At 43.6% G+C, this 20,347-nt stretch overlaps 1 protein-coding gene across 1 annotated transcript; it reads right to left on the bottom strand.

Annotated features, from left to right (window-relative positions):
- Window positions 1-7,207: 7,207 nt before the first annotated feature.
- Window positions 7,208-18,202, bottom strand: LOC112902080 (DEAD-box ATP-dependent RNA helicase FANCM). The gene is made up of 22 exons (XM_025970992.1): window positions 18,082-18,202; window positions 17,421-18,006; window positions 15,894-16,037; window positions 15,703-15,785; window positions 15,476-15,590; window positions 15,114-15,205; window positions 14,890-14,944; window positions 14,688-14,809; window positions 14,498-14,611; window positions 14,188-14,381; window positions 13,218-13,342; window positions 12,381-12,441; window positions 11,929-12,005; window positions 11,285-11,334; window positions 11,050-11,215; window positions 10,831-10,952; window positions 10,445-10,759; window positions 10,278-10,338; window positions 8,937-10,037; window positions 8,712-8,766; window positions 8,391-8,549; window positions 7,208-8,063 (listed from the first exon to the last, which is right to left on the bottom strand). Exons 1-22 carry the CDS (start codon window positions 18,142-18,144, stop codon window positions 7,523-7,525), a joined length of 4,401 nt encoding a protein of 1,466 aa, XP_025826777.1. The 5' UTR covers window positions 18,145-18,202; the 3' UTR covers window positions 7,208-7,522.
- Between the last annotated feature and the right edge of the window lie 2,145 nt (window positions 18,203-20,347).

The raw sequence follows: 20,347 nt of genomic DNA, 5'->3' as shown, positions 1-20,347 counted from the left end.
TATTCATGTACTTTTTTCATAATGATAGCATTGGTTCTTTGATAATGAATTGGTACCTAGTACAATTGTTGCAGGGGTGTATCTGTTTTTTTCTTGTCATTACCTTCAACAATTTGAAGCTGGTTGTTAAAAAAAACACTTTGAAGCTGTAATTTGTTTCCTCCTAGAATATAGATTGCTCTAGGAAATCGGTGTTCCTTGTAACTCTGCTGAGGGCCTAGCGATAGCTTGGTTGGTTGGTACTTGGTAATAGAATCCTCGTCAAGAAGACCGTACACTACTTGTGCTCGTACCTAGGTGCCCGTGAAACATGGGCACCTCATGTTTAATTTATTTCATCGAGTTTTCTGACTAGTTTGTGGTTGGTGACTCTCTCCCTCTGATTGGTCGAGTTCTTGTCATATTTTTAGGGATGGGAATGTGAACGTGGATATTCGAAATATCCGATATCCGTATCCGCTTAAACATCCATATTCGAATTTAATGTGGTGGTAAAGTGGATACATCCGAATCCGATTTTTATTATTTTTCTTTATTCGATTCCACATCCGTATTCGACAATATCCGACACTAACCGTATCTGTTTTCAATAGAACTATTTAAAAAATCATATTTATTTTCCATAACCAATATTATTAATTTTTATAATAAAGTTAGAAGAAGATTAAGTTTACTCGTCAATATTCTTATTTTATCTAGTTATGGATGAAATTACTTTATAATTTTTTATTATATATTAATTAAAAATATTTATATATTTATTGAAAATACATTTTTATTTCTAGTTTTATTTTTTTATATTTATTTATTAAAATATTTATCGATAAATAAGTTATTTTTGACTAGCCATCTTTATTATATTGTCATACATTAATTTGTACATATATAACGATTTTATATTTTAGAACTATAAAAAAATAGCTAAATGTTATCCTATATATCGAGTAAATATTCGAATTCGAGGCATCCGTTTTGCATTCATAGAATATCCGAATTTTAAATTAAAATATAATAAAAAGTGCTATCCGAATCCGATTCCATAATCCATGCTTACATATTTTACGTTTTTACATGTTTTGAGGAAGAATAATCCATGCTTACATGTTTTACGTTTTTACATGTTTTGAGGAAGAAGATCCGTGATAGCCGCGGGCACGAGGCCGGGACAAAGGCCGGGAGGAGGAGACAAGAAAGGTGACGCCGACCTGGCTTGGCCTTTTCCTCCTCTCCGGCTGGCGGAACAGCAACCGAACAAGCTCGCAGTGGGGAATAGAGGAGGTAGCTCGGAATTGATTGGCTCGGAGTAACTCCTGGCTGGTGCTGGTGGTTAGGTTCGGTTTCCCCTCCCTGAGACCCTGACCTCGGTGCCGGACCGGACGTGCTCAGACGAGTGGCCCGGCCGGCCGCCGGCGAGATCCGCTGGTATCTTTGTCCAGGCCACGCCATCGCCAGTTGCCAGGCGACCGGACCTCGAATGAATGCGCGCCGAGCGCCGTGCCATCCGCCCAGCCATCACCTACCTACCAACCACCCGGCTCGCTCACGCACGCATGCATGGCATGGGCATGGCCACGATGGCCGCCGCCGCCATCCTCCGCCGCGGCCGGCCAGCTCGGCGGGAAGGACGCGACGCGCATTGATGGGGGTGACCAGCCCCCTACAAAGACCAGACCGCACGGTGGAGGAGTAGGAGCATGAGGAGTACTGGAGTGGAGTGGCAGCAGCAGCCAGCAGCCGGAGTAATGGCGCCATCCGCCCGGCTGCGTGGACCTGGCCCCCCGTGGACCAGGAGTCAGTGGTAGTACCAGTGGCGGTTGGGGCACGCAGTGCTGGCGAGTGACCGTTTGGTCCTTGGCTGGCAGGAGGGCTGTGGACCCGGTCCAGGCAGCGGCAGCGGCAATGGCATTTGTGTCCCAGGAGGAAGGGGGGAAGGGATGAGAAGGAGCAGGGCGATCGAGGACAGTGAGCACTGAGCAGCAGCAGCAGCTGGAGCGAGCGAGCGAGGTGGTGTGCGTTAATGGAGCCTTGGCCGCACCCACCAACAGGAGGTAGGTATAGCCTACGCTTCAATGAATTGAACCGGCTCACTCACCTGCATGGCTGCATCCTCCTCCTCCACTGCTCCTGCTCCTGCCACATGCTTGTGCTGCCTTGCATGCTGGTGTCACTACACTTCCACCCAAATTCCTCTCCGTTTGAATCCGGTCAATGCAAGGAGAGGCCTGATCTGCTTGTACTCTGAGAAAAAATAGGGGAATCACTGTCTCTCCTACATCGTTCATCCATGCTGTTAGGGTAAAACCCCACAACACCAGCAACCGCAATACTGCAGAGAAGGCTCGTCCTTACATCGAACATGGGAGGCGCCACAGCTAGCTGCAAGCTGACTCGACGATCGATCTATATATGCATCCAGAAACCGGTAACGGATCCTGCCTGCTGTCTTCTTCGGCTACAACACGACAAGGAGGAGCTCTCCTGCAGGAGGGAGGCAGACACCAGACAGCTCCTGTTCTGTTCACTTGAATGCTGAAAGGCCATAGCCGTTGGCTGCGAAACCTAAACAGGAGGACCGGCCGTCAATGCGGAGTTACGCCGGGCTGGCTGACCGGACAACAGTTTGTTTTTCGAGGGCAGTTGGTACGCTAGCTAGCCGCATCTACCATGCTGCTGTCAGTCAGTCAGCTAGTGCACTATGTAGCTACCACGTCCTACTGGAAAGTTGCCCTAGCAGTTAGCACTACCACCAAGACTACTGCTAGCTGCTGCTGCTCCAGTGGCTTCATGCCGGCCGGGCCGGCAGCTGACGTCGAGTACGTGCTGGTCTTCCCCGGCTTTAATTTCTTGGGCTCTTCTCCTCCTCCCTCCTCTTCAACCTTGGCGCAGGACCGCAGCGAGAGAGAGTGTGACCGCGGGTGAGCTATTTTTCAAGGAAAAAAAGAAAAGAAAACGCAAAAGAAAAGAAAGTGTTGGGGTGAGGTGTGTGTCGGGTACAGGGCAGTGGTGGACTTGCTGTGGAAGACAGCAGCTGAAAGGACAGGTCGTGGAGGCAGAGACTAGGGTGATGCATGCAAGTGCTGACTGGTACATCCCCGTGCTTCAGCTCTTTCCAGTTCGCGCCAGAGCACGTGCATTCAGATTATCTGTTGGCACTGGATGCAGAAACAACATGGTGTCACTTTTTTCAAAAAAGAAAACAATATGGCGTCACTGGATTCGCCGTCTAAAAGTGTAGTAATTGCGTGCTTCCATTACAATTCAAAAGCGTGGAGATTAATTAGTTGAGGTAGTAGAAATTTTAATGGTGACCTTCTACTCCGTGCGTCTCGAGCTAATCTGTGCACGTGCATTCAGATTCGCTAGACGAAGAAAACTGGAACAAGAAAGAAGGATCGAAACTGTATTTGTCTTAAGCAGGAAGAGTCATCTGCTATGAGTTTATGATCATGGCAACATATTTCGTGGTGCGTCGCGTGGCACTAATCATGTGTTGCCACATTACGTGGCATTTTAGATACCGACTGCACAAAGTTTTAAAAAAATGACAGTTTTCTCGATTGAAGTTCGCATCAATTTCTATTTCTTAAGACTCTGTCATAGATATAAGCCCGTTGGACATCTATACGTCTTCAGTATAAATATGCTGACCTCTTGAGTCTTTGGGAAAAAAAATATATTACTACAATTTTTCTCAGCAAATTTAGAACGTATCGCCAATCTTATATGGTCAAATCTACTTGAAATTGTAACTATTACTGGAAGAGACTTCTGCACAACATGATTACAGCAGGTAACGTTAGAAACCATCTACTACAGGCTAGGCTAGAAGTATACGCGCGCCAACGTTCAAAACCACAACTAACGTGGCTGTCCTGGATTCTCTCCAACAAGTTACACACAGTGGAAGTCCATCCAGGCTGCATGCTTCTTCCACCAGCAAGTTCTACAGCACGTCAGTTTTCCGGAGGCAATGCTGGAAAACCCACGGCGTTGAGCCCGGTTGGCACTGAGAGAGACGCTCTTCCAGGAGACCACGCTAAGCATTCGATCCCATTGGCACAGGGTCCGCACGGCGCGTCGTCGTCTCCGTCTCCCACTCCTCTTCTCTCTCTCCATGGCCATTCTCCTCGTCAAACAGGAGCTCGGAAAATCGGAGCAGAAGATGAAGAACAAGCCGTACGGCCGGTGCCGTCCGTACAGTCACAGAAGTCTCATCGACGACGACGACCCTCCTGCTAATTCAAGTCGAACCGGTCGCGGGAGCACCGTTTTCTCCGCGTGCGGTTGGTGCAGATCTTGTCAGGCGCTTCAAGTTTATTTGTTGGTCTGCTCGTGCATGTTGTAATCAGCGGTTAGGGGTACTGTCATTGTCTTGATTCTTTTTCTAGATAATAATCACTGTCATCGTCCTTGCGTTTATTTTTGTTTGTCCTTTTGTTGTTGGGTCGGATTTCTACCGCACCGTATCTTTTTCTTTGGAAAATCTTGGTTAGGGAGTCTTGTTGCTAGTTTGTTTTCCCTATCGAGAAATGCCCAAACTAGACTATAAAACTGTCAGTAACTTAACAAGAAATTACAAATAAGAACAATCGTACCCAGCCATTTGAAAGGAACACTTGACAAATCTTTAAAATCATGTAGCATGTGCACTTCCTTCATGGGCTATATACTTTATCACGTCGTGCATACAACCTATATTTACTGGCCATAATCACACTTAAGAAGATTGCATTGGTACGATAATTTGGAAAGTGAAATTCGTTTCAAACCTTCCCACGGTACTGATTTGAAATTTATGGTTTGGTGGAGAGGGACTATCTTTATTAAGGTTTTGCACATCATCTCCACTGTTGCTGTTGAAAAGAGTGATCGTTTGACACGAGTGTTAGGTTTTTGCCCCAAAAAGAAACGACCTAACTCTGCAGCAAACACGGGCCAACCTCATAGTAGGACGTGACGGAGTGTCCTTGTGAATGCAATGTGAAGGACAAAAGACATGCATGCCTGATTACCTCACTGAATACACTACATTGTTATTTGAAAAAAAAAAAGAGTACACTACATCATGTACTTACCAAATACTACTCCTACCAATTATGTACTGCATAAATACAAGGCATCGCTATAAGAGTACGTATATTCCACACACGCACAATCTCTAGAAAGCGACGTGTCAGAACAAATAATTAACTTTCTCGTACGTGTACACGACCGTATCTGTCCAACACTAAACAAGTACTTGTAGTCAATGACCGTATCTATACAGAACAGCAGTGTAGGCTACAAAGTGGGATACGTGTACGTGTACTATCCAAGTGTACCTGACAGCCATCCCTGCAGAAATGGACTCATTACAAATCAGGAGCAGCTTTCATGTGACTCGAGGACAAATGGCCCGGATTCCGGGCTGAAATTGATGGGCCACCTAACAGTGCACACCACAAATCCACCAAATTGAACTTGAGATGCCTTTTGGAGCTTCTGTTTTTTTTTTTGAAAGGTAGGTGCTTCTGTTTTTGTTCTGTCCATTTGGGAGCACTCCTCCAGGGACCAGGGTGGTCCTATTTGTTTGTTGGGTTCTGGAAGGCTTCCCTGCCTACCCACCTATCAAACCTACCTCACCTTATTTGGCACATAGAGCAACTAACTTGCTAATGTTAGATAGTACTAGCCCTATTAGTATACTGACCGCCACTGTTAAGGTTGTTGAATAGATTAGGGCATAGCATGTGGCCCTCATACATTTGGCAACCTATGGAGCTAGGCTATTAGCTATGAAAAGTCATGCTTGCTCTTGATTATACTAGTGATGTCGTCATCTAAGTTGGATTTGACTTGACTATTTTTTGTGTCAACACATAAGAGGCCGTGATATAAGGGTGCAAATGGAAGTAGAATATGATTAAATATTTTTTTTATTAAAAGGGTGACACAAGTAGGCACACCATACTCAGACATCAGCAACTGTGCACACAACGCATGCAACCGGTAGGCACACCATACTAACACTTTGAGCTTCGATAGTGTCTTTGTATTAATAATATATCCTCTGGAAAAAGGGTACCTTTGTATTAATATTTAATAAGGAATAAAAACCTGCACCGGAGTTTATGCTGAAGAGACACTAAGCTTAAGGCTTAAGGAAAATCCAAACCGGTTGGGCACGAGGACGAAACTAAAGCTGGTAAAACTTTTTCTGTCGCTGACACCGTAGCACATCAGATGCATCACACACATGCGCATTGATCTGTTCAACGAGAAATTAAAAACAACGCCGGCGACGATGTCTGTTCCTTGCAGCCATTGCAACGCTTGAAGCGCTAGTACAGGTGCAGTAAGCTGCAGCTGCTGGGAGGAACTTTCTTCGTGGCACGCTGTGTAAATATTAGTGTCTTTTTCCTCGTGTGTGTTCTTACCATTTTGCGCTCAGAATCTCTCTGTTCACATTGCATCCCTGAAGTGCAGCTCCGGCCAAAACATACCAGCTCCGCTGCTTGCTTGCCATGTCACGTCACCCCTCGGCATCGGCATGTGAGTGTGACCGATGCGTTTGTATTGGTGATAACTCTTTTTCTGAAAAGAAAAAAAATGTATTGGTGACATCATGCACAGATACACTGATACACCTTCATAAAACTTGTGCTAGAACGAACTGTGCTTATATGAAAGTGATAAGCACTAGAACCGCGTGAGCAGATAAAGAGCAGCTAGCAACCTCCAAACAGAGATAAAGACCACGGAGAAATTTGCCCTGCTGCATCCATCTGCTGAGAGCACGGACAGCGAGTTTCTTCTCTCTCCCTCGATGATACGCCATTAGAACGCGCTTAGAGTTAAGGCAGTGTCGTCGGAATCTCCGTGTTCACATGATCGCGCAAGGGTACGGCAGCACGGGCGTTAATTGAGGCCGACAGAAATCGACAGGACCTGCACAAATATTGCCTGTTTTCAGACAGCAACCAGGCAACCATGTAGCAACCACTCGTCCTATCAACCAAACGGCACATTGCCATCATGCTGCAGCTAGCAATGATCCGTCCATGCAAAATCTGTCTCGGTTAAGCACTGAAAGCGTGGCTAATACTGCACAGCAAAGTGGCAGTGCCGTCATCGCTGACACATCAAAACTTTCTGGTGCTTGCATACAGGCAGACCCTTATATATCGAACAATATTTACAGGAGAAAGAGAGAGAGAGAGAGAGAGAGAGAGAGACTATACATGGTATATATATAATTCTGTACTGGGATAATACACTTCTAGCACCAGTGTGTATGTATTATATAATATATATATACACAAAATCCACCTCCCACTGATCTTCCAGCACGCCCATAAATAACACAGCTAGATATTAACAGCAGCATGCCAGATCCTGTGATATTATCATGTGATGCAGCTTCAAACCTTTGCAGAAATGCTCCCGAGTGATAAGCTCATTGCCTCACACAGTTCCCGACATGCTCCCAGATGATCAAGTAGCCAGATGGCATCCTAAAAGGATGTTCACTTTACCCGAGGTATCAGAAACCGAGGTCAAATGATGGAGGTGCAAAGCTAAGCTCTGACGCTTTCTTAGTTTCCACTGGTTTCTGTGTCGACTGTGTAGTCTTTTGCCTCCACAGTGCGGTTGCTTCTGCTTCAATTGCGTCAAGATCAAGGTTCTCAAAGAAACCATCATCGTAATAATTGTCATCAGTGACTCCAGTGGCAAAGTGGGAGGATGCTTCAGTTGTTGGTTCGGGTTCGAGGTTTATTACAGGGATCGCGGCGGGCTGCAGGAAGCTTAGCTTTCTCTTTCTGCAATCCAATTTAGTTGATGATTCACAATTGGTCATAGTTGTCTCACATTGATCCTGTACAAAACTGGCTCTTCCCAGTAAACTTTGTTGGTACGATGGACTTGGGGTCATGGTATGTGTTTGGAGCTCTTTTGGAGTCTCAATAGAATTATGCCCAACCTCTGAAGAGCAGCTTGCATTTCCAGTCCTAGAAGCAGAATTGTCAGAGACATCAAGGTATCTTGAGGGTACAACTACTGGGGACTGAGTAAGCAGTGATTGCCTGCAGAAACATCAAATGGAAATTGAGTTTAGTAAAAACTAATGTATGAACTAGACTCACCGTTTCAGAACTATGGATGCAAATAACGCCAGAATGTATATGTTACAGTCGGAGTAGGTTAATTACATTAATCTAACTGCACAAGACCATTTGTGGTTCAGTTGTAAAACAACGCCATAGTTTTCAACTGTACACTGATTTAAAACTTCTGTGCTTGTTGATGACAGATCGAATGGCATGAACAGAACAGCAAAAAAAATACAATTTAAATAGGATATGTCATTTTAAACACTAGCAAAAAGGACTTGTCTTATGATCTCATATTACCTATAGAAACCCATCATGTCACCACGGTTTCGTCCGCCTTGTTCAGTTTGGGTAAGTTCGCCGGTTGGAGTTGCCTGATCATCAATGAAGCTATCTTCATATTTATCTTCACTCTGATTATCATCCTCATCCTCCGAAACATCAGCATCTTCAGACACTCTAATGCAATAATGCAAGAGTAAAGTTGATAAGATAGCAGTTTATTCTAAGAGTGAACATGTTACATTGGTAAGTTATGACAATAGCAAAAGGAATCAGTAAAAATTTGCTTGCTGTTATGTAGTGAAGAAGTTTTCAATCTGAAGGAGCTAGTAATCTTACTCGACTTCCTCATCAATATAGGTATCCAGCTGCCTCTTGGCCTTCCCTTTTTTCCCTAGTCAGGAGGTTCAGAAAAGTCTATCAAGATAACAAAACATGTAAATATTTAAGGGATCAAATGGCTGGAAGAAATCTAACAAGCAATACAATAAATAAGTCAATTTTTTTTTACCTACGTTAACAAGTGAGCTAAAGGTTTGTGAAGAAAAAAAAAATTCAGCTCACCTGTAGCATGCTCTGTTTTGTTTGACATAGCTCTAGCAGGAATATCGCATTTTTCAAATACATCATGACAGGCATCAAAAGAGATGGAGACTCTTTTGACCTTGTCACCGTATTTGCATAGTCTTCTGTACTTAGGAGCTTGCTGAACTGACCCTGATGCATCCCCTCCAGACCTAAGGAGACAATCACCTGAGAAACTATCATGCAGCAGATTCACAGTAGGAGTATGTTTGGTAGGAGTACATATTTTCACATTTGAAGGTTGCATTGGCTCTTCTGTTTTTGCTCGAGTACGATTTAGCACATTCTGAGTTGCTGAGACACCAGGCTCAGTCACAACAGAAAGCCATTGACCATTTTTCTCAAAATCCAGTGGCCCTTTTTTACATCCAGCTAAATTGGTGCGACCTCCCACACTGAATGACTCTGGAGCAGCACGCTTTGGCACTAATCCAACGTTCGCAGCTCCTTCTATCTCGAGATGCAAGTGGCTAACTTCAACAACTGGAGACTCAGGAACAATTCCTTCTTCCATATATAGTGTTAACCTGGGACTAAGCTCCATATCTTCCTGATATGAACTGGTGGACTGCGGCAGTTCAATGTTGCAGGTAGTGTCCAAATTTTCCCTCGGGCTTGTCAATGTTTTAGGAGGAAGAGGTGTAAGCACATGATTGTCATCAACATTGTCGCAGGGCCCAGCATACTTGGGGGAACACATGGCTGAACTTGATAAATTATTCACAAACATATGTTTGCCTGAGTTAGCAACAGGGCGAACAAACTCAACTGTTGTCCAACTGATGTCTGCTGCTGATCTGTGAGGTGTGGCCTTGCTCTGGTCTTTATGATGGCAATCTGCATTCTTTCTGTCCTTATGCAATGCAGATGTCCGAGGCGGGACAGGTACAAAGGTAATTGAAACATTGCCTCCTCTATCCACAGTTACATAATCACCACTGAAGAAAGAGTGAATAGGATACTTCTGAACTGGAGAACCTGGCACAGAAACACCTTGATTCCACACTACTTCTCTGGATGAGGTTTCCAAGCCATCACATTCCTGAGGCATTGCCTCATTTCCATTAATAGCATGGAGGCCTAAACATGGTTAAGACTGCCATTCATCAGTTAAACAGAAGTAAAAATGAAACTCCAGGCTTGTAGTAATGAAATTACTGAACAGAAATTGTATCCACCGAACAAATGAACAGCCATAAGCCCAGGAATGATTCTATATAAAAGTCAGGGGGCAAAAACAATTGGAAGCTTATAGCACCCAGATATCAGCAACATGAATTAAACAAGTATACAAGGGAAGAGTATGACTAATATTTGTACCTTCCTCTTCCTGACCCTTCACAGCTCCAACATCAGCTGGTTCTTGCAAAGGGCTTTCGCACTGAACAAATTTTAGGAACAATAATATCAAGTATGACCTTTTTTTCACTTCTAAGTTATATAAAATAACAACTGAAAAAATTCACACAGACAGTCAATGAATCTACCTTTGGCCTAAAAAAAGATGGATCTTGAAGTTGTTGCATAGCATCAGTAAGCATATCTGTTGTCCGGAAAGAATGCGGAACTTTGTGAACAACACTTGGATAAAGCTGGAATCTAGGAAATGCAATAAGGGACGGCCTCCATACATCTTTGCAACCACCAAAATACCGAGAAATCAATTGACTATCTACCTCTGACATCTTCCACGGAGTTGGTGATGCTTCTTTTACAGCAATCCTCATTTTATTTAAGGAAGGAATATACTTGTCTATTGTCAATTTAACATACTTAGCTTCTGGTTTATAGACATGTGGAACCTAAATATGTATAGTGAAATTAGCATCTCAGAAGAAACAATTTTATGAACAAGTATATCATATAATATTACCATCCTAGGACTAGCATGGTATTCAAATCTCTCACTGTTACGCAATAGCTTCCTCATGGTTTGACTATCTTTTTGTTTCTTTGAGTACCCACTCAACTCCTGTCCTTCACAAGCCAAAACCAGTATGAGCAGTTAAGGTAGCAAATGCCTAAAAGAAAACCATGGTTAGAACTTTTGGACTTGGAACTTTCTATATCTCATCATGAAAAAAAAGGATATCAACTTGTCCATCATGCTTTCTCCCAGTTCTTCCCATCCGTTGAATCATCCTTAGTGGTGAGACATTGGCATCAAAACAGATCACGAGATCAACCTCAATAATATCTAGTCCTTCCTCACCAATGGATGTTGCCACCAAAACATTATATACCCCAGATCGAAATTTCTGTAAACAATATAGAAGATGAGATGGCGAAACTAATGCAAATAAAGAACAGGAGTTTCTATTCGATACCTGCAGAATAGTTTGTTGAGTTTTTTGGGTTTGCCCCTTCAATTGTTTACCTGTCAAAGAAAAAGGCTCTGAATTAAGTAATTGTCATGTAGGACACAACAGTACTGTAAAATAACGATATGGATTCATGATTCATATATTACATTTTTAAATATCCCACATTTTGTAGAAATTTCTGCTGTAGAAGTACCTAGACAAAGGAAGGGGTATAACTAGATTATACTGAATGCAGTTCCTCCTACCACTTGTTGCAATCAAATTACTTACATATCAAAAATAATCTTTGTAATATAGTACTACCTTCAATCTATATAAATACCGTTTTGGACATACATGCAATTGAGATCTTGAATTTTGACTATTAATAGCTTGAAAATATTATAATTGGAAACACGAGTCACATATGTAGTTGTGTCCTGAACTTATTTCGTAATAGATAATACTATAATTATATTGTGTTTTACACATGGTACAATAGAAAATACGGGTCGGAGTTACATTTTGGAGATCTTGTCAACATCTAGAACATGGTTTTATGACCAAGAGTGAAACAACAGCTAATCAGAACTAACAAAAATATATTTGCAAGTCCTACTTCTGCAAGATCATAATGATTTTATATGAAACGAGTAAATATCCCATACCTGCCGAGCTTTGACCAATGAATTCAACAGGTCTGATACGTTTATCATCAATATTTTGTAGTGAGCAATATATTTCACTGCATTGCAAAGCAATCACCAATACATTCAATCTTTTATGATAAACTGTGGAACAGACAACAAAAGCACTACATCGTTTTCCAGCCATAATACAATGAATATTTTCTGGGCTATATAAGGATTGCAAACAAAATTCAACAAAACTGTATATACTTATTGAAGATTACAGGACATTGCAAAAGACAAAAGAGTGAGATTCATGTACAGTTATGACCCAACTTGTAAATGAACGAAAACGAAATTAGATAAATCTAAATCATTGCTTAAATCATCTAATAGTTCAGAGTTCACCAGTAAATGTTGGAACAAGAAAAAAAAATTCGAAGAAACTACTTAGTAAGAACCAAGACTACATTATAAGGTTTGATTCTTACTTGACACTTCCCCGGAAATGGGAAAATATAATAATCCTCGAGTCCTTCGAGTCAGTCTTATCTGTATCAAGACAATCAGTACCTACCCAATCACTGTAACATGTAAACTTAATAATCTGTGCATCAGTTCAGTTGAGGTTAAGCAGCAGTTGGATTTCTTGGTGACATGAACTGGAACAGAAATCCTTCATAGGAGACATACATAAATCAACGACGGTTTAGTGCAGTGGTGTGTCCATTTGAAACATATGACATAATTCCGCATTTGCCAAAATACTCCATCAAGTATTTTGATAAATTGCAAACTGAACAGTCAAATCTAATAAACTTAAGACTACTTTGCTACAGAACAGTATAGTTTCAAAAGGCGGTCCTAGGCACTGCTTCGTCTAGGCACTTTCCTACCTAGAGGGATTTAGGCCATGATATATGCATGAAAGTTGGACAATTTGGAGATGACGGAAGATGAATTATGTCCATGGAACTCATGGATACATGATAATGCCAAATTCATGGTTTTATTATGTCAAATTTTCTCTATTTAACATGGCGTTATTCTAGCTGACTGGAAAAGTTACAAACATCTAGGAACGCCTAGGCGCAGCCCGATAGCCTACCTAAGCATCTTTGAAACATTGCCTACAATCAACAAATGAACAGAACAACTATTGCCACACACATAATATTCAATAGAAAACCAGCTCCAATCATTAGGTTACACATTTTGCGATGTCAGACAGCTATTAGTTGTGGTTCACAAATGTTTCTATTCATTGTACATCTACTGGCGCATCATTGAATTCCGACGATACACCATCAGGAAAATAGGTCACTTACCGAAGTAATCAACCATCTGCTTTATCAACACCTGTATTTTTGGAGTCGAACCTTGAGACGAGGTAAGCCTCATCTTTTCTTTTATTTGCCAGAAGAGTTCATTCTTGCGCATCAAATTTAATGACCTTCAATAAACAAGAACATTGCTAAACTTGAACATAGATAAAGCTTGCTTGTTAAAATAAATGCAGAAACAAAACAAGTATCAATTCCCTAAGCATCACAATTATAATTTTCTTGATTTATGAGGAAACACATTTAATACTAAACAAATCTCCAATAATCTTGGGGTATTAAATTCTGGAATAATCAGGTTTCCTGAACGGTCATTACAACTGTACAATATCGCACAACCATTCAGAAATTCAACTGAATTATAGGTCTAGTTATTTCAGAAGGAACGCTGTGCAGTTGAACAGGATAGGCAGAGTTTATTTCACTACTAAGATGCTTATTATAAATTTATACCAATAATTATGGATATAATTTCAGAAGTGCATGGAACAAGTGAGGAAAAGTACAAAACTCTATTTTTCTTCCCAGATTCCCTGTGTAATTTTCTTTGAAACTGATCTATTTTCTTAAATTTTATTTAAATTTCCTGCAACTACAACTTCCAACTCCAAACAACATTAGATAACAAATAATACTTAAATAAATAACAAGAGCGAACAACATATGGCAACTGGTCACATTGTAGCTACAGGTAATCATTGGTCAACATTGGTATCTGGCTAAATTATATAACCTTCTAGACAACCCAAATGGACTAAGTTGCACTGAACCATCGTATATCAAAATCACACTAAGGCTTTCAAAAATATTCCATACATCAAGAAAAGAGGTCTGTCAAGAATTTCCATAGTCTTACCAATGAGAATATTCCTCACATGCTACATATTTATGAGCCTACTTATGCATCATTTCATATAAAAGCACAGTATGTAGCAAAAATGTGCGCAGACAATACCCTTTATTCAACTTCCTTTCAAGAAACTGACGCGCTTGTTGGATTCCATGGCTCGAAAGCAACTTCCTGATGTGTAAAAGTGAGCCAAGAGCTACAAAAGACCTTGTGATTTCCCCTCTCTCCACTTCACGGATGTTTGGTGGGGGTGCTTCCATGAATTTTTCCTTATATTTCAGAAGTTCAAATGGGGTCCACTGGCGAAATCATGTGAACAATAAATAATCATCAGCTAGAAGTGGGTGAATTAATGACCTATAATGGAAATCCATGTAACATAATGACCGATATTTTAAAGCAATGAGAAGCGTACTTTTGCATAATCACGATGATCAATCACACCAGAATCACGCAGCCGATTAAGATGTGGGCGCATAATATCCAAAAGCATACCATCGACTTGAGTTGCATTGCTTCCCAAAGGGACCTACACTGGAACAAGTGACTTTTACCTCGCAGAAGAACAGTGCATTACCTATTTACTTACCAAAGCTCATCCATACCTTCACAACTTTAACTTTGCGCGTGTTAACATATTGCTTCACTAAAGAATCCTCTTCATCGCAATAAATCAACTCCGAAATGCATAAATTGTTTATAACACTTTGAATACCTGCATGCTTGGCTGAACCACAGGCAGGATAAGATCACAAATTTAGATGATGCCTTCATGTGGGCAAGTAAGTCTAATTTACAGAGACTTACATCCTGGTGTGGCAGTTAGAGCTAAAATCCTTAAAGGGACATGAGCTGCCAGCAACTGTGGATGTGAAAATAAAGATTGATAAGCCAAGTTGCACAGCATTCAAACAACTATTTTACTGATATTATCATGAGTTAACTGAGCTCATAAGGAAGGAAAATGCTGATAAAAATAGGATTCTAAAGTACAGATAAACAAAGAAATGAGTGCAGTATTTGAAACATGCCTCTCGGATAGCAGTGCAGTAAGCAAAATTTCCTGAGGCACGATGGGCTTCATCTATCACCAAGCAAACTATTTGCTTTACCATGCATATACCTGTTAACACGGTATTCAAAGTGCAAAATTTGAGAAGAATTAATAACAATAGTGTTAACTGCATGATAAAAGTATGAAACACGAATATAAAACAAAAAATTCAACTCCAGGTAGAGTAGTTCTTAAGTGGTCAGTCCAAATATAATTGATGTTGATTTCAAAAGTAAGTTCATGTTAAGTTATCGGATCTTCAATTGATGGCAAAATGTATTAGTAAGAACAATCAAAGGAGATTAATAAAGATTATCATGAATAATCAGAGATAATCACCAGATTTTATATCATTCTGAAGAATTTGTGGAGTGACAAAGAACACTCTCTTTGACTTCCAGAAAATTGATCGACTGGAAGGGTTTCGATTCCCTCTCAAATCTATTGTACACTCCTGAATCCAAGTAACAATGTCAATTTCCAGCATGGGGTACGGAAAAATTGAAGCAGAACAAGAATATTTATAGATAAAAAGGAAAACACCAACTGCAAAATTATTGAAGTACCTGTGGTATTCCCACTGTATTGTAACATGCCTCAATTTGCTGGGCAACAAGAGGACGCGAAGGGGCAGCAAATATTATTTTCCCTAAATTCCCATTTATGAGATAACAACTTCTCAGCATGTACTTTCTGAGAGAGTTCATAAAATACACCATTGGGGAGGTAACAGTTACAATTGAAAACAAAACATTACCTTCGGGGAACCATCGAAAGTAGTTGTACATCACTACCGCAGCAATAAAAGTTTTGCCAAGTCCAGTTGGCAAAGCTATTAATGAATTAGTAAATAGAGCCTTTTCAACCATATATTTCTGGTAGTCTCGGACTTGTACATTAGCTGCAACACATAAAAGAATAAGCAAAAAAGTTTACAATTTTTTTTATTTGCTACTTGGGTTACATAACAACATAATTATCTGGCTAGGTGTAAACCCTTAGATATTTACAGTGCAAACATGGTTCTAGAAGGATTGAACTATAAAAACAACAAAATGGAACCCTTGACAGGAATTTTTCAGAGGCTACTTTCCAAGTTGACTGATGTATTCATTAAGCTATTTGAATCTACAGGATGAATCTATGTGCATCCATGTTGAAATTGGGGGTTCCCATGGGATTTAGGCAGCCAACTGCTACAAAATCAAAGATTTCCCCATATAGATAAGCATCCTGAAAAAAAATTAAGATTGTTGCGCATAAAAACATCACAATCCAGGCATAATTTAGTAGAATACATATATCCATTCCAGGCTATACTAAAATAGTGCTATTATCACAGAGCAAAATTAGCTGTTTCTAGGAGGCAAAATTAGCTGTTGTAACTGCATCGAGTAAAGCAATAGAATCAACAACATAAGCAACATACAAATTTGAAGTTTACTAATACTTGTGAGTGTTTGCAGTGCATATGTAAGGAATGCTAGGTTGATCATACCTAGCAAGCATATAACCCACCACAGTCAAGTATCATCTTTTCTATTTATGTAACCAAACAAGTAATCCAATTGTACAAATAAAATAATTACCATTCACTTGAATAGTTGAACTAGTCCACATGTTGCCTGCCTCAGTATAGGACACTCAAAAATACAACAATCATAATGCACTCAATGCTTAAGCTACACCTAAAAGCTGAAATCATGGCATTGTTACAGTTTGGGGAACTATTTGTGATTGCCCAGACCCACTAAAACCTGTGCATTCTGAATATATGGATAAGTAACAGAAGAAACTCCAAACAGGCAAACACCCAGCCTAATCCACCAATTAGAGTCCCAAAATTTATGTTTGCTTGATGCAACAAAAAACACACTGCCAAGGGTGGATAAACTCCTTGTCCATCTGCTCCGGCTGAAAGAGGTGGATGCTACAGTGAATGCAATGGTGCTCCAGGAAACCAAACTACTTATGCTAGATGTTATAGTTTTGGTTTGATTTCCTGTTGTAACTGCATTTCTGATATGGCTGTTCAAGAGCTCAGCAAACTCTGAGTTAAGTTTAGAGTCAGGTTCACCAATCATTTGGTGTTCATTACCAGCAAGCACTGCTGGGATTGTAATAATATGCCTGCTAATGTCGAGTAATAAAGCCTTAGTATCTTCACCAAATGAACGTGTTTTTTCAATATGGCCGCACCCTTAAGCCAAACCCCAGCATCAGCATGCAACCACTAGAAAGAACAAGCTATTGGCCAAATGCAGCAGAAGCCCAGAGCTCTCACTTGGATAGATCCACGTCTGCACCGCCTCTTGGTCCAGGGCCACGGCGCAGGGGGCGAGCTCGACCTCCACATTGGCCCGCCGCGAGCATCCCTTCTTAGTGCGGGCCGCAGGGCGCTTCCGGCCACCAGCCGGTGCCGCCGGCGCAGCCCTCTCCTTCTCCCGCTGCCTCCTGGTGAAGGACTCGACGAAGCGGTCCTCCACGGCCTTCTCGGCCGCCTGCCGCGAGTACCCCTCGCCCGCGAGGACACCTGGCCGACCCAAGCCGTCGCCACCAGGCTCCACGCCCGACGGCGGCGGCGGCGCGGGAGCTGAAGCGGGCGCGGGCGCGGGCCTCTCTTTCTCCTGCCGCCTCTTGGTGAAGGAGTCGACGAAGCGGTCGAGGGTCGACTGCCGCCCCGCGCCGCCGCCCGCCGCCGCCGCTGGTGGCCGGTGAAGCGGTGCTGTCGGCGAGGGCTCCGGGGGCCGCGGCGGCAGCGGATGATGCACCTGCGCGGGGGCGGGGGCGGGGGCTGAGAAGGAGGCGGAGGCCGACGCTCGGGCGCAGGCCTCGTCGATCTCCCGCACGGCGGCCTCCCAGTCGAAGCCCTGTGGTTAGGGTTGCGTGAGCGGGGACACGCGAGGGAGGGGGGACGGGGAAGGGGGGAGCGGCGGTGAACTTACGTCGTCATCGTAGAAATCGTCGACGGCGACCGGAGGAGGCTGGGGCGGCGGCGCCGCTGCCATTGGAAGCCTTCGGGAAGCTTCGCGAAGAAGGATTTGGGAATGGAGATTTGCCGATTGGGGAGAGGTGCGCGGGGGATTTGGGCGGGGAGATGGCGAGGTTTTGGAATTCGGGAGAGGGGAAGGGAAGCGGAGAAGACGATGAGCAAATATGGGCCGTTAGGCCAGCGAGGTACGGTGACCAGCCCGACCCAAAAGCTTCCTAGCGGGCCAAGCTTCAAGTCTCCAACCTTAAGAAAAATGGCCCAGAGTCGGGTGTTTGGGCCTTCATTACTCTTCTGCCTGTGTCGAATGTAACCCAGCCCCACCATTCTTCTTACGCCGCCGCCATCTCCCACCATTCTCGCTCCGCGCCTCCGCCGCCGAGGTGATCAGGGGAGGTGATCCACCAGCGCACCCAGCCACCACGGCCGCCGGCCACCGCCTCCGTTCCAACCGAAACCATGCCCGCCAACGATGCGACCGCGGCTCCTTCCTCCCGCCGCCGCCCGCGTCGAGGGTCCCGGCACCCCGCGCACGTCCTCCTCAACACCGAGGCCGTCGTCGGCATCCACAGCAGCAGCAGCAGCACCGCGGCCACGGCCCGCACCAGGAACGGGGAGCTCGTCCAGGTGTTTTTCCTCCTCAGGCGCCCGCCGCGGCCGTCCACGCTCTTCGCGCACAGCCCCGACATCAACCCGTCCTTGCCCCCGCGCATCATCTACTCGGTGGACGACCTCCTCCTCCTCCGCCTCAACATGGGGTCCGGCCCCTCGGCCCTGTACGACAAGGACTTCGACTACTTCGTCTACCGTGCCGACCCCGCCCACCCGTCGCTCCAGCTGCTGCGGCGCCCGCACCCCTACTTCTACCACACCGACGTCGGCCTCCTTCCTCGGCCGGGTGGCCACCACACCATCGCCGCGCTGAATTTCACCGGCACCGTTCATCAGTTCGAGCTCCACGTGTTCCACTCGGATACCTCGACCTGGACCAGAAGGGTGCTGTCGGTGGCGGCGCCGCAGGAGGACTTCCCGGTGAAAACTCCCCGGAACTGCGGCCGGCTTCTTCTTCACCATACGACCACCGTGATCACCATCGGAGGCGAAGGCGGGACCATGGGGTGGGTCGATCTTTGGCGTGGCATTCTGCTCTGCGACGTGCTCCATGCCGAGCCCTCCCTCCGTGGCGTGCCGCTCCCCTTGCCGTTGGTGGAGATGGGCTATAACTACGGTTTGGGAATGGAGTTGGGCAACCCGGCGCAACGCCGCGGCATCGCCTTCATCAGGGGCAAGGGCTGCCTCAACTTTGTTCACTTGGAATAAGTTCGTACTTTCCAACTTGGAAAGTACGGAGGAATGCTTTCCGGAAGTGGATGAGGAAACAGAGTTGATTACAGTCCGAGTGGATGATTGGGCGCTCACCACATGGAGCAACAAGAAGATGAGCAACTCCCTGGAGGATTGGCACAAGGAATCCGTGGTACAAGCTTCCAGCATCGCAATCGACCCGGCGATTTCACGGATGCTGAAGGACACTGGATTGCTGCGTGTACCATCGGATAATAAACCTGCAGAACCTCTCGATCTATCAGCCCACTCCCAGCATCACTGGTGAAAATGTTGTTTACTTGGTAGCCAGGGAAAAGTTCAGTCACCCAAAGGCATGGATCCTTGCTGTTGACATGAAGAATGAAGGGAGAGTGCAATCTGCGGCTTACTTTGGTATTCGACAATACTTTGGTCTTGATGTCATCTATTGCCCTAGCAGAATCTCCAAGTATATGAATCCAGTGAAGTATGAAAAACCAGCCACTTCCCCAGGTAATTAACCTTTTTACTGTAGATGCAAATGCCTACTCCTTAGACCTTCCTCAGTTTGATTCTTAATTGTCCATACATTATAATTTATCACTGTTGTGACATGTGCTTAGCAACTTTGGGCCGTGACCTTTGTCACTAAATTGCTTCTCTTGTGGATGACTATACTGCTTTGACTATATATTTGCAAGAACTGCTGATTGCTTGGATCGGAAACCTTATCATTTACTTTACTACCCTAGTTAATAATCTTACAAGTAGATCAATTATATATTAATTTGAAGTAGAGGACAATGGACATATGTCTGAAAATATGAATAGTGCTGTGTGTTGGATTGTTGGTTAATCGACAAGGTAGACTAAGTCTTTGGTCCATAATTTTTTTTAAAAAAAGTCTTTGGTCCATG

The sequence above is a fragment of the Panicum hallii genome, chromosome 8 (genome assembly GCF_002211085.1).
Source record: "Panicum hallii strain FIL2 chromosome 8, PHallii_v3.1, whole genome shotgun sequence".
NCBI lineage: Eukaryota > Viridiplantae > Streptophyta > Magnoliopsida > Poales > Poaceae > Panicum > Panicum hallii.
Note: the sequence above shows the minus strand (reverse complement) of the source record. Positions and strands in the feature narration are given on the sequence as shown.

Coding starts and splice junctions, on each gene's coding strand:
- LOC112902080 (XM_025970992.1), bottom strand. CDS start 18,144: ATGGCAGCGGCGCCGCCGCCCCAGCCTCCTCCGGTCGCCGTCGACGAT. Junction 18,007..18,081: donor ACGATTTCTACGATGACGAC/GTAAGTTCACCG, acceptor CCCTAACCACAG/GGCTTCGACTGGGAGGCCGC. Junction 15,206..15,475: donor TCAGAATGATATAAAATCTG/GTGATTATCTCT, acceptor CCGTGTTAACAG/GTATATGCATGGTAAAGCAA.